This window comes from Monodelphis domestica, chromosome 8, assembly GCF_027887165.1.
Source record: "Monodelphis domestica isolate mMonDom1 chromosome 8, mMonDom1.pri, whole genome shotgun sequence".
Classification (NCBI taxonomy): Eukaryota; Metazoa; Chordata; class Mammalia; order Didelphimorphia; family Didelphidae; genus Monodelphis; species Monodelphis domestica.
In genome coordinates this window covers 89,818,704-89,831,123 of record NC_077234.1, presented here as the reverse complement: position 1 = coordinate 89,831,123, position 12,420 = coordinate 89,818,704, and the positions used below count along the sequence as shown (strand labels likewise).

Here is a 12,420-nt window from a genome sequence, read left to right as displayed (position 1 = left end):
AACCTTATGGGATACAGCCAAAGCAGTACTCAGAGGAAAATTCATATCCCTAAGTGCATATATTAACAAATTAGGGAGGGCAGAGATCAATGAATTGGACATGCAAATCAAAAAACTTGAAAGCGAACAAATCAACCCCCCCAGAAGAAAACCAAACTAGAGGTCCTAAAAACTAAGGGAGAAATTAATAAAATTGAAAGTGATAGAACTATTTAATAAATAAGACAAGAAGCTGGTACTTTGAAAAAACAAACAAACTAGACAAAGTACTGGTCAATCTAATTTAAAAAAGGAGAGAAGAAAAGCAAATTGACAGTATCATAGATGAAAAGGGGTATGTTATTTCCAAGGAAGAGGAAATTAAGGCAATCATTAAAAACTTCTTTGCCCAGTTATATGGCAATAAATATGCCAATCTAGGCAATATGGATGAATACTTACAAAAATACAAATTGCCTAGACTAACAGAAGAAGAAATAGAATTCTTAAATAATCCCATATCAGAAAAAGAAATCCAACAGGCCATCAAAGAACTCCCTAAGAAAAAAATCCCTAGGGCCTGATGGATTCACAAGTGAATTCTATCAAACATTCAAAGAACAGCTAATCCCAATACTATACAAACTCTTTGACATAATAAGCAAAGAGGGAATTCTACCAAATTCCTTTTATGACACAAACATGGTGCTGATTCCAAAGCCAGGCAGGGCAAAAACGGAGAAAGAAAACTATAGACCAATCTCCCTAATGAATATAGATGCAAGAATCTTAAATAGGATACTAGCAAAAAGACTCCAGCAAGTGATCAGGAGGGTCATTCACTATGACCAAGTAGGATTTATACCAGGACTGTAGAGCTGGTTCAATATTAGGAAAACCATCCATATAATTGATCATATCAACAAGCAAATCAACAAAAACCACATGCTTATCTCAATAGATGCAGAAAAAGCCTTTGATAAAATACAACATCCATTCCTATTGAAAACACTAGCAAGTATAGGAATACAAGGGCCTTTCCTAAAAATAATAAACAGTATATATCTAAAACTATCAGCTAACATCATCTGCAATAGAGATAAAGTAGATGCATTCCCAGTAAGATCAGGAGTGAAACAAGGATGCCCATTATCACCTCTATTATTTAACATTGTACTAGAAACACTAGCAGTAGCAATTAGAGAAGAAAAAGAAATCAAAGGCATTAAAATAGGCAAGGAGGAGACCAAGTTATCACTCTTTGTGGATGATATGATGGTCTACTTAAAGAATCCTAGAGAATCAACCAAAAAGCTAATTGAAATAATCAACAACTTTAGCAAAGTTTCAGGATACAAAATAAACCCACATAAGTCATCAGTATTTCTATATATTTCCAACACAGCCCAGCAGCAAGAATTAGAAAGAGAAATCCCATTCAAAATCACCTTAGACAAAATAAAATACTTGGAAATCTATCTCCTGAGACAAACACAGGTACTATATGAACACAACTACAAAACACTCTCCACACAACTAAAACTAGACCTGAGCAATTGGAAAAACATTAACTGCTCATGGGTAGGATGAGCCAATATAATAAAAATGACCATCCTACCCAAACTTACTTATCTATTTAGTGCTATACCCATTGAACTTCCAAAATTTTTTTACTGATTTAGAAAAAAACATAACAAAGTTCATTTGGAAGAACAAAGGATCAAGGATATCCAGGGAAATAATGAAAAAAAAATACAAAGGAAGGTGGCCTTGCAGTCCCAGATCTCAAACTGTATTATAAAGCAATGGTCATCAAAACAATTTTTACTGGCTAAGAGACAGAAAGGAGGATCAGTGGAGGTAAGTGACCTCAGCAAGACAGTCTTTGACAAACCCAAAGACCCCAGCTTCTGGGACAAAAACCCACTATTTGACAAAAACTGCTGTGAAAACTGGAAGAAAGTGTGGGAGAGACTAGGTTTGGATCAACACCTCACACCCTAGAGCAAGATAAACTCAGAATGTGTGAATGACTTGAACATAAAGAAGGAAACTATAAGTAAACTAGGTGAACACAGAATAGTATACATGTGAGACCTGTGGGAAGGGAAAGACTTTAAAACCAAGCAAGACATAGAAAGAGTCACAAAATGTAAAATAAACAATTTTGATTACATCAAATTAAAAAGGTTTTGTACAAACAAAACCAAAATGAGAAGGGAAGCAAAAAATTGGGAAATAATTTTCATAACATAAACCTCTGACAAAGGTCTAATTACTCAAATTTATAAAGAGCTAAATCAATTGAACAAAACATCAAGCCATTCTCCAATTGATAAATGGGCAAGGGACATGAACAGGCAGTTTTCAGCCAAAGAAATCAAAACTATTAATAAGCACATGAAAAAGTGTTCTAAATCTCTTATAACCAGAGAGATGCAAATCAAAACAACTCTTGAGGTATCACCTCACACCTAGCAGATTTACCAACATGACAGCAAAGGAAAGCAATGAATGCTGGAGGGGATATGGCAAAGTTGGGACATTAATTCATTGCTGTTGGAGTTGTGAATTGATCCAACCATTCTGGAGGGCAATCTGGAACTATGCCCAAAGGGTGATAAAAGACTGCCTGCCCTTTGATCTAGCCATAGCACTCCTGGGTTTGTACCCAAAGAGATAATAAGGAAAAAGACCTGTACAAGAATATTCATAGCTGCGCTCTTTGTGGTGGCCAAAAATTGGAAAATGAGGGGCTGCCCTTCAGTTGGGGAATGGCTGAACAAATTGTGGTATATGTTGGTGATGGTGACTATTGTGCTAAAAGGAATAATAAAGTGGAGGAATTCCATGGAGAGTGGAACAACCTCCAGGAAGTGATGCAGAGTGAAAGGAGCAGAATCAGGAAAACATTGTACACAGAGACTGATACACTGTGGTACAATCGAACGTAATGGAATTCTCTATTAGTGTCAATGCAATGTCCTTGAACAATCTTCAGGGATCTTGGAGAAAAAAACACTATCCAGAAGCAGAGGACAAATTGTGGGAGTAAAAACACTGAGGAAAAACAATTGCTGGACTACAGGGGTTGAGGGGACATGACTGAGGAGAGACTCTAAATGAACACTCTAATGCAAATACTAACAACATGGACATGGGTTTGAATCAAGGACACATGATACCCAGTGGAATTGCGTGTTGGCTTTGGGAGGGGTGGCAGGAGGGGAGTAGGAAAAGAAAATTATCTTTGTTTCCAAGGCATAATGTTTGAAAACGAGCAAATAAAATAATGTTTAAAAGTTTAAAAAAATCATTGGTCAAGTAAATCAGCCAATATAGCTCATCTATTTTTATCGCAAGTACTAAGATTGGCTTTGAGACAATAGAAAAGAGCAAAAGAATCAGTTTATTTCTCTTGACATTTGGCTTAACTTGCGTCTTCTAGGACTTACTGAGCAAGCTGGTACTGTGACAGCTGTGGCAGAGGAGGAAGTACAAAAGTGAATATTAGGAAGGTCATTTGGTACTCTTCAAGAATATATAGAAATTATAAAATTTTTGGATTAGATTGTTTCTGTAGTTTACTTCTCCTGACATTATCCCTCTATATTATGAAAGATGAGGAAATCACAGTCTAAAGTCACATAGTTAAATATTGGAGGCTGAGACAACTAGGTGACTTCCTAGTATGATCTTTTCCTCCTTGCCTTCCTTCCTTCCTTCCTTCCTTCCTTCCTTCCTTCCTTCCTTCCTTCCTTCCGTCCGTCCGTCCGTCCGTCCCTCCCTCCCTCCCTCCCTCCCTTCCTCCCTCCCTCTATGGAAAAAGTGACAAAATTTTAAAAATGAGAGTAGGTTTAATAAGCAGTCATTCATGTAAAATACAGTTTATGCAAACTCAAATTTATTTCATTTTTGTCTTTCAAGTTAGTGAAAATGAATAACCTGAAATTTTCATTGATTATTAGTAATTTTGATTTTCTTGAATAATTTACAATTTGAAGTACTTTTGTAATTTAAATATTCACTAGATATTAAATTTAAATTATTGTTCTAAAATTGAGAAATAGAAATTTAAAAACAACAACAAATACCACCAAAACCTAGTCAAGTTAATCCACTCTACCTGTTTGATTGCAGATTTTTTCCCACACTGATGGGCAGCTTTCTGAGGTAGTGATATCCAGTACAATCAACTCTCGATTATCTATGGTAATGAGAGACTACAGTTGCATGGGTAATCCTAAAACTATAGTTTCAGCCTCCCTTCCTACCATCTGCTGTGGCCTGAGCATGTGCTTGGGTCCCTGGGGAGAAATGTGTTTGGGTTGGGGGTGGAGCCTCAGGCTGTTGCGGGAGCTGTGTGAGAATATGGTCATGCCATCTTGACCAGAAAGGTCCTGGAGGAACCTGGGACTGGGACTGTGCAGTGGAGGGGCTGGGGTTGGGGCAGGACCGAGTAGAGGGAGAATGGGATAGCCAATAAATAGCAGGTTGTGGGAAATCCCTAACATTCGAAGGGGGTCCTGTCCATGCTTTTCTGGTCAGTGGGATGTTAAAGGAATCTTAGAGGGCAATGGCAATAGCAGGGAAGTAATTGCACTAGCTTAGTTTTGCTTGCTGGCCTCCCATATTTTTACTTGCCATTGGTGTGTGCTAATCCATAGAAAGGATCTAAACATGAAATAAAATTTATTTTGAATAGGTGACTAATTTGAGGAGTCATGGATAAAATTGTAATCCTCATTTTTAGGAATTTAAAAATCTTCCAGGTCAGTTTTTAACTTTAAACTGAAAACTTTAATATAACAGAAGAGCCTTGTTTTATGTAAATCAGAGTATAAGGAAGTTACAGAGTAGGAGGGATTTTACATAGCTCTGCAATTAACAAGCTAGAACCTGATAGCTATTTTCCCTTTAAGGCAAGTCTTAGTCCTTTATTATCTCAAATGATTTACATTTATTTATGGTCAGATAAATGATATTTTTAATGTGCTTGATTATCTTTTGAAAATATATAATCCCACTCTTTAAAAATGTGAACAATTAAAAAAAAGCCTTATAAATACTTAAAAATTATGTGAAAAGCATAATTTTCAGTTCTCTTAAATGTACATTTAAAAGAGTATAGTTTTGAAATAAAGTATTGAAATCTAAAAACTTTTGCTTATCTCCATTTCACAATTTTAAAGGCTGAATTTTTAAAAATCTTTTTTACTCAAGATGTTACAAAAATATATTATTTCTAATAGGCTTCTATTTTAGGTTCCAGTTTGCTGTCTTGTTTGTATGAGTTTAGGCTTTAATTGTAACCCATAAGATTAAACAAATAATTTTATCTTCCATTTTAGAATTGATACCAAGTAGCAGTTTTAAGGGCTAGGCAGTAGAGATTAAGTGATTTGCTCAGGACCTCCTATCTCCAGACCTAGTTTTCTAAATCCACTAAGCCACCTAGCTTCCCCAACCCCCAACCAATAAGATTTTAATGGTACTTTTTTCATTTCTACAATATTTGTAGGTCAAATAAAATGGTTCTAATTTTATAAGATGATAAATTCTTAAGAAAAGTACATTTAAAATATAGTTTCAAGTAGTGACATGAACTGATGGCTACTTGGTCATTTATATTGGAACAAGAAATATCTATTATTTAGTATCATGCTGATATAATTTTATAGTTTTAAATTAGTGTAACCATTTATCTTTTCGTTCTTTCTATACTATTATGAATAAGTTAATTTAGCCAGAATTTATTTGCTGAAGATGTACATTCCTAGAGGCTGTAGATAATTTACAAGGCTCAATCTGTATGGAATAATTTTATATAAACTAATTAGACACACATAAAAGTTTCTTTTCCTTTTGAGACCAGCAGTTTTATTTTTGTTTCTTTTAATTTAACTTTAGTATTTAACTCAACAGCTTGATATGATTCTGGACAAGCCACTTACACTCTGCTTTCCTTAGTTTCCTCAATTGTAAAGTGGGGATAGTAATATCATCTGCTTCTAAGATATTTGATATATTTCTATTTTTATATATTTCTAAAACTTATCACAGTGCCTCTCATATAGTAAGTACTATACAAATGCTAGCTATCATCATCATCATCACAGGGGTAGTTGAAATAAGTAAGTTTTTTCTTAAAAAATTCTATTTCTGATGGTTAAAATAATGGCTTCAATTAACAAAGACCCATTCAATGAAAACTGCTGATTATTAAATATTCCTCAGCTACTTCAGAGTACTACTGGAGTACTTAAATGTTTTCTGGTATCATCACAGTCAAGCTTTTCTTCTTTTGAACAGCTGGACTCTTTTCACCAAAAGTCAAGTTAAAAATCTATTTTTTTACCCTGAGTAAATAAAGATAAGCTCTCTCCAAATGATTACATGTTTAAGTGTTAAAGTTGGAGTTTGTGAATCTTGCATTTTAAAATATATGTTGATGTTGGGTGGTCTGGATCTTCCCAGGCTTTGAAATTCTTATAGATCGATTAGATTATAGATGTAAAGAATTGAAGGGGTAGTGAGGTTGGTCTACTTTTGAAGTATTACTCAGCTTAAACAATTTGGAGTATAAATGACAAACATTTATGCTTTATTTGGAGAATTGCCTAATAATATAATTATGGTCACATGTTTTCTTTTTAGTATACAGTTACCTCTGAGTCAAGACCTTTATCAATAAGTGGAAAAATATATCTTAGAAAGTTGCTTTTCTTAAAATTTACTAAGAAAAATCCAGATGTTTTCAACTGATCATCCATTAAGAAACCCGCTTTAAATGTTTCTGAAATATCCAAGAGTCATGTTTGGTTTTGTTTTATTTTGTTCTTTAGAGGGAGAAGTGATGATGAATGAAGAAAGTATTACTAATAAAGCTTTATCTTCTTAAATGTTTAGAGGCCTATATTGGGGCAAGCATAAAAATGCTGCATTGGAGAATATTTCAAAAATGTTATTTTCTTTAGAGGTTAAAAATAACTCTTTAGCATTTTAGAAACTTAAATTTGAACTGAAGCTTTAAACTTTTGATATTGGCAGTGTGAAAGCAGGAAGGGAAATAATTCAAGGTACCTTGCATTTTCTTTTCATTCCTCTGAATATATTGAACTAATCATACTTATCATCAAAGCACTTTAAAATCTATCTTAGTTTGATGCTAAGATAAGAATGAATTAAGTAAATGCAAATCCTAATTAAGAATTTACAAAGACCTGGCATATATACCAGATATGTCAGTGATATGTCTTATATATGTGAGTAAATGAAAAATATATGAAGTTTGTATTGAGAAAAATACCATAATATTTTAAATTAGTTATAGAAGATAAATGCTGATTTTCTAGTCATGGGACCTGAATTGTAACAGTGACTATCACTTAGTACCTTTGAGACTTTGAGCCTTCAGCTCCTTTACTTCTAAAATGAGGGAGTTAAACTAGTTGACCTGTTAGGATTCTTCTTATTCTAGACTGATAATTCATTGATCTTATATATTTCACTGAGGAGAAGGGATATTTTGATTCATCCCAGTGAATGGTGGTGGTAGTAGTAGTGGCAGCTGAGGAAGTAATGGGATGGGGTTGGAGGCCTTGGTGACAGAGGAGAAGTGTAACTTGGCAAAAGATACAGTTAATAGATGAAAAAGGGGGGCAGATTGGTAATTATCATCCCTTTTATAGAAATTCTCTCATTTCATCTTTAGAAATTTAGCAAATAAAAGCTTTGGATAAAGAAATGTTTTAAATAATATACATTCTCTACTGTACCAAGTAGAGTATGAGTGTATTATAAAACAAATAAATTGATAAGATTTTTAATAGACTTGAATGAAATTATTAAACTACTTAATGTTATGTTAAATTTTTTGCTGAACTAAAATGTCTTTAAATATAAGTAAAATATTAGAAAAAAATTCTGCTTACATTAATTTTATTAGTATATGGGCATTTTATCAGTAGTAGGAAGTATATTGGGGATTTACTTAAATTTGACTAAAAGTTTTATGACATTTTACATTTGCTACCTTAATATGTATTATGGAATTTTAAATGGAAAGAAATTATTCTCACAATTTAAAATAATTTTCTGACTAGATGTGAAATAGGCGTAATTTAGTACCTTAACATAATGATATCTTTAGGGCATAGAAATATGGAGAAAAGGCATAATATAACTATAATACAAGTTATCACATTTACATATGATATAAAATCATTGTATAAATGTATTTTTATTTTTAGATATCTATATATTTATATACACACACAAAAGGTATTTTTTGTTTTGTTCACATTGTGTTTTACAGACGGTCGATATTCATAAAGAGAAGGTTGCAAGGAGAGAAATTGGTATTTTAACTACCAACAAAAATACTTCAAGAACCCATAAAATTATTGCTCCAGCTAACCTAGAACGACCAGTTCGTTACATTAGAAAACCTATTGACTATACAATTTTAGATGATATTGGGCATGGAGTAAAGGTATGTACCATGTTTGTCAAAGGTCATTGAAAAAGTTTCTGAAAAACAGCTTGATCATGTAATATTATGTTCTGTCCCACTTATAGGATACTAACAGGTTCCAATCCTGCTAAAGCTATGAAAATCCCCTTCCTTCTGCTATTTATCTTTTTTACCTATCTTTCCTTTTTCTAATTGATGCTTGTCTTTAAGATTACCTAAATTCTCAATGTAAAAGTTGGTTATCTTTGCATAAATTACATTCCTTTAAGCCACTGTGATAACAACTCAGGTAGATATAGTATATGAATATGTTAGTCTTTCCATTGTAGATTAAAAATTCTTGACTATACAGATTATTCTTGACATAGTTACTCCATTTAGAAAATTTACCAGTCAGGTTTTTAATTTAATTTTATTTGGCTTAAAAAACAACAACTAAAACAAGTTCAGATAAGAGTACTTATTATTAATTTTTTCAAAATAATTTTTAGGCATTAGGATTTTTTTGAAGTAAGGATTATTTACATGTGGTAGATTATTATTGCTATTGTTTTTATTATAATTTTGACAAAGATGTAAAAATATTTTAAGAAGTATTAAACTACTTTTTTATGTAGCTTTATTAATTCAATGAATTCTTGAATTACTACTGCTCCATGCAAAGCCCTGTGCTAGGCATAGGGGATAAGAATAGCATGCAGAATATTATTAGACATAGTCCTTGCCATCAAGAAGTTTTAATCAGCAAATTTTAGTTGTGACAACCTTGTGCCACTTTGGATGCTCTGTCTTGAAAGCTTAGATTCAAAATTTGTTGGTTTTAAGGTTTTTTTAGAAAGACCTTTTGTCTAATAAGTCATTTAAAGCTTAAAGATTTAAGGTAAGATATTCCAGAGCTAGATACTCATTCTTTATTCTTGTATAGACTGTTATCAGTGGGGAGTGAAGATGTGTTATTTTTTTGGTCCTACAAAGTCAATTGTTCTCTATCCTTTTATATCTTCAGAGAAGTAGATGAGACTGGTGCTTTTTTGAATAAGTAGACATTTTATAATAATTCATTAAATTATACCATGGAGCCTTCCAAAACATGACTTTGTAATTAAATTATTTGAATATTAAGAAAATGAGGACATTATGTTTTGAACTTTTAATAGAAAATAGCTATTGATTTAACAAAAAGTAGGAGACTCTGACTTCTGTTTCTATTCCCAAAGCATAGTACTTGACTCATAGCAGAACTTGAGAAATGCTTTTTGATTGATGTTCATTTTTTAAAAATTTGGGATTGTATATACAATTCATGCAATTATGAATATACATAATTCATACAACATGTTTTAGTAATTGGACAAAAATAAACGTTATTCTAGTTAGAAATCAAATAGAAACTTTTCCCATTTAGTTTGGGTCAAAAAATGAGCATGTAACATGAGTATTTGTGTTAAGCCAACACTAAAATGGGGAGCCCCTGAGATCAAGAGGTGGCCAGGCTGTTTAAGGAGGGGCAATCTGATTCAGGTTGGGAAAACAACATGTTAAAGTTCCCTGACTGATCAGTGTGGAAAGGGGCCATGAATAGATGATTCTCTTCTATCTTGGGTGAGATATGGAAACCCATTCTTCCATCCTCCCTTCCTGACCACACCCCAAATAAATAAATAATGTAATCTACCTAACTTTTGAAATATTTTAATTTTATAATTTTCAAGAAAATCATATACAAATTCATTGTTTTGTTTTAGGGTAGACCTGAGTATATTTAGGTTGCTCTACCAAAAATATTTATTAAACTATGTGCAGGTTTCAGGTAATTTCATTTTTAAAAAGGTAAGAAGAAAATTTAATCTAGTTTGGAAAAATCTTTTGTGATTTGGCAAAGACTAGAGCAGCTAAGAGTACTTGGAGTAGTACCTTTAATACCAAAGAGGCAGTTTATAGAACATAAAATAATGAATCTGTACTTAATAATTTCTGTGAATAAGATGTAATTTCTTTTCATTTCTTGCTTAATTCTTAAAGTGTTAGTGCTGTAGAATTGTGGAATTTTCTTTTGTTAGTCTATTAGTTTGGGAACTTGTCTGTACTTAAGAACTTTAAGTTTTGAATCGTCTCATCTTTTGAAATCTCCTGTTCATGACACATTCTGCTTTAAATCACTCTTTCTATGATCTATTGAAACATTATTTTGTTAATGCCAATTGCTTAACTTTGTTTTTCTTTCTTTTTTCCTTTCTCTTCATATCCTGAAGTTCCAACTAACCTTTCAATGCTTTTTTTCCTTACCTCTTTTATTTGCTCCATTTATGCATTAAGTGGTTGCTTAGATTTAAGGTAAGAGATTCCAGGGCTGGATATCCATTCTTTATTCTTATACAGAATGTTACATATGGGGAGTAAAGATATATTATCTGTCACTGGTCCTTTAAAGAAATCAGTTGTTCTCTGTCCTGGCTTTTATATCTTGTCTTCAGGATAATAGGTAAGACTATGAAATTTTTTTGGGGGGGATTAGTAGGTATTTTATAATAATTCACTTCATAATAATATACACCTTCTAAAATATGACTTTGAAATTAAGTTTAAGTTAAAAATGAGGACTTTTCCCCTCTGAACTTGCATAGGATTGCAATAGAAAACTATTGTTTTGCTTTGTTCCTCCCCCTGTGTAATATTCTTTTTATCCTATATACGGTGTGCTTGATATATTTTGCAACTGTGGTTCCACTATTAATTGATAAGAAATATGAAATATTCAGATTTTTATATTTTATAAAACGGAAGTGATTGAGTATTTATTTCTATGTGTTTTTTTAAAAGTTGCAGTATCATAGGTTTTATTGGGAAGTATTTGCCTTTCTTCCCATTAATGTATACAATAGCTATATTTCTTTGATTTTCAGAAAACTTTTATGATCAGTGAATACTATGCAAAATGTAAAAAGATATGAATATGGCAAAATGTTATATAACATGCTTAAAATATTGAACAAAATGTAGATTGAGAAAATGGTTTCTTTTATAACATTTTGGTATTTAGATTTTATTTTTTGGAAAAATTTCAGATGAGATGAAGTTGTGCATTAGGATCTTGATAAAACATTTTCACTCTCACTTCATTTTTTCCCATTTATCTGTTTTTAAACCCTTCCCTTCTCTCCCATATTTTTCCTGTGAGTTTATAAAATTATTTTTAGTTTATGATAAAATAGATAAGAAAATGAATTTTAATCCCTAAATTGCTGCTATAATAATCCTCTTAATACTTTTTACTTTAAAAGTACTTGTCTGTTTTGACTTGTTTCCATGTCTTTAGAATTCGTTATAAAACTTTTACTATCTATAACTACATAATTTTATTTTTTTCACTTTCTATATTTTATTTTTTTCTGAATTGCATGTAAAAACAATTTTAATATTAATTTTTTAAAAGTTTGAGTTTTGAATTCTCTTCCTTCCTCAACTTTCCTTCTTCCTGAAGCACTAAGCAATTTGATATAGGTTGCACATATGTGATCATGCAAAAATATTTCTGTATTGGTTATATTGTAAAAGAAAACAAAGATTAAAAAAACATAAAAAAAGGTAAAAAATAGTATGCTTCGATCTGCATTCAGACTTACATCAGTTCTTTCTCTAGTGGTGGATATCATTTTTTTCTCATGAGTCCTTTGGAATTGTCTTGGATCATTGCATTGTTGAGAACAGTTAAGTCATTCAGAGTTGATCATTGTACAGTATTGTTACTATATACAATGTTCTCCTGGTTCTTTTCTCATTTTACTTTGCATTAGTTTATGTGAATCTTTTCAGGTTTTTCTGAGATCTTTTTGCTCATCATTTCTTATAACACAATAGTATTCCATTACAGATAGTACAACTTGTTCAGCCATTCTCTAAATGATGAACAACCTCTCAATTTCCAATTCTTTACCATCACAAAAAGAGCAGCTATAAATATTTTT

General features: G+C 32.0%; 1 protein-coding gene across 19 annotated transcripts in view; it reads left to right on the top strand.

The window, feature by feature from the left end:
* The window catches only part of ABI2 (abl interactor 2), a 130,463-nt gene that overhangs the window by 49,690 nt on the left and 68,353 nt on the right, over window positions 1-12,420 (top strand). For 10 of the 19 annotated variants that reach the window (XM_056808229.1, XM_016425167.2, XM_056808226.1 and 7 more), the window contains exons 3-4: window positions 8,297-8,473; window positions 10,772-10,789. In XM_056808229.1, the coding sequence (XP_056664207.1) occupies window positions 8,297-8,473; window positions 10,772-10,789 (195 nt within the window). The remainder of the gene's footprint in view (window positions 1-8,296; window positions 8,474-10,771; window positions 10,790-12,420) is intronic. The other 9 variants (XM_007501901.3, XM_056808238.1, XM_056808233.1 and 6 more) reach the window with 1 other exon arrangement.